This window comes from Kryptolebias marmoratus, linkage group LG22 (assembly GCF_001649575.2).
Source record: "Kryptolebias marmoratus isolate JLee-2015 linkage group LG22, ASM164957v2, whole genome shotgun sequence".
Lineage (NCBI taxonomy): Eukaryota > Metazoa > Chordata > Actinopteri > Cyprinodontiformes > Rivulidae > Kryptolebias > Kryptolebias marmoratus.
Genome location: NC_051451.1, coordinates 28,479,780 through 28,481,782, shown reverse-complemented (window position 1 = coordinate 28,481,782; position 2,003 = coordinate 28,479,780). Strand labels below are relative to the sequence as shown.

Here is a 2,003-nt window from a genome sequence, read left to right as displayed (position 1 = left end):
AGATACTGACAGAACCTGGCTGTTTGCACATCACCCGCTGCCTTTCACCTTTGACCTCAGATACTGACAGAACCTGGCTGTTTGCACATCGCCCGCTGCCTTTCACGCTAGTTTTAGACGAGGATCATCTTACAGTTAGAAAGGATGGATCTGGAGCCATTTTGGTCAGGAGGAGGAGGAGGAGGAGGAGGAGGAGGAGGGGATCGCCTGAGAGTCTCTGCAGGAAGGAGACGGACTCCTCTGGTCCATTTTCTTGGTCAGGACTCGGAGTGTTTGTATAAAAACGGACTCCTGTCTGGCTGCACAGCTTCAGCCACTAACTCTCAGTAAAATGACTCCCGAGGCTCAGATGGACCCACGGTTCTGTTTGTTTAAAACAAAGGATCGGTTCCCTGAGAACGAGCTCTTACCTTTCGGTGGGAAGTAAGATTTGCTCTCAGCTTTGTGAGGCCAGTCCACCACCAGGTGCCCGTAGCGCCGGAAACTGTTGGTGATTTCATCTAGAAAGGAAAAATAAAACAATAATGACAATAATAATAACAATAAAAATAATGATTACCAAAGTTTTAACTTTTTCAGAGTTCAGGTTTTAAATCCTGAGATCATTTGACACATGGATCCCTGACAGGTGATCTTCTAAAGCAAAGGGGGTGAATATATATGCACACACTATTTTTCAGTTTTAAATCTATTAAAATCATTTTCCCCTCATTTAACCTCGTTATTCTGGAGGATTTGTCTCAAACCTTTCTTCTAATCAAATTAAATATCTGTAAAAATTCCAGGCTGGAAGACAAGAAAACTGAATACTTTTACAACCCGTAATATGTCAATAAGTTACTTTACACTAAATAAATAAATATTTAGTTTCTTTTTCAAATCTGTGTTTTTTAGGGAAAAAGTTTTTTTGGTTTGAATCTGAAGTAAAAAAAAGTCAAAGTAGAGTAAAGTAAAAAAAAGGCAACATGTCATTATTATTATTATTATTATTATTATTATTATTATTATTATTATTATTATTATTATTATTATTATTATTTAAGAGGTAAGACGTGTGAAGCTGAAACGTTTGGTTCAGAAGCCCGACTGCTGACGGCACAAACCCAAAAAGCCCGGTGAGTTCTGGGAAGCGTCCAGCTGTGAATGTTCTGCAGCTCATCGTATCAGGATGAAGCTGCTGACTCAGAGACGGGCCTGAAGCTGACCGACCCACACACACAGACACACACACACAGACACACACACACGCACACCCACACCGTTTACCTTCATCTATGTCGGGGGGCAGCCCTCCAACAAAAACCTTCCTGGAGTAGCGCTCCATCCTCTCCCCGTTCTGACAGCGGGTCGGAGAGTTCAGAGACGGGTCGCCGTGGTCGTCGTCAGGGAAACCATCTTCAAAGGGAAACAGACAGGAGCGACCTATGGGGGGGGGGGAGAAACCGTGAGTTTCTCACAAACTGAAGAACATTAGAGGTCATCACCTGATTAAAACACTTCATGAAACTGTTCTTTTCATTAACAGGTAAAAATGTTTCCTAACAAACATGAAACAGATGTAACACACACACACACACACACGGGCATTAAAAGGAGATTCTGGTCGCTCTGAAACAAAATAATGTGCACGGCCAACATTACAGTTCTGTGAGCGGAGTCAAACCAATCAAAGATGGCCCCCACAGCACACTAATCCAAGCCAGCCATGGTTAAACTCAGATGCTGAGCTGAGGCTTGCTGGTAGTCGCTGAGACTCCTCCTGAACACACATTCAGACGTCAGGACATGCGAGGCGACGGGACGCTGGTAGAACCGGATGGAACGGTTCCTCTTCACTAATTAAATGTTCAGGATGGAGAAGAGTCACAATGAAGATGAATCCATTCGATCACAGCAGAGATGGAAAAAGCAAAGAGACACCAGACTGAGGACCCCCCCCCCCCCGCCCCGCGCCGCCGCGCCGCCGCCACGGTGAGCAGCAGCCTGGAGACACGCACACGCTC

At 44.7% G+C, this 2,003-nt stretch overlaps 1 protein-coding gene across 3 annotated transcripts in view; it reads right to left on the bottom strand.

Annotated features, from left to right (window-relative positions):
• Positions 1-12: 12 nt before the first annotated feature.
• Positions 13-2,003, bottom strand: part of cpeb3 (cytoplasmic polyadenylation element binding protein 3) — a 22,557-nt gene continuing 20,566 nt past the window's right edge. The window contains exons 5-6 of one of the 3 annotated variants that reach the window (XM_017435105.3): positions 1,267-1,422; positions 13-500 (exon numbers count right to left, since the gene is read on the bottom strand). In XM_017435105.3, coding sequence (XP_017290594.2) covers positions 346-500; positions 1,267-1,422 — 311 coding nt within the window. In that variant the 3' untranslated portion in view covers positions 13-345. The remainder of the gene's footprint in view (positions 501-1,266; positions 1,423-2,003) is intronic. The other 2 variants (XM_037973603.1, XM_037973602.1) reach the window with 2 other exon arrangements.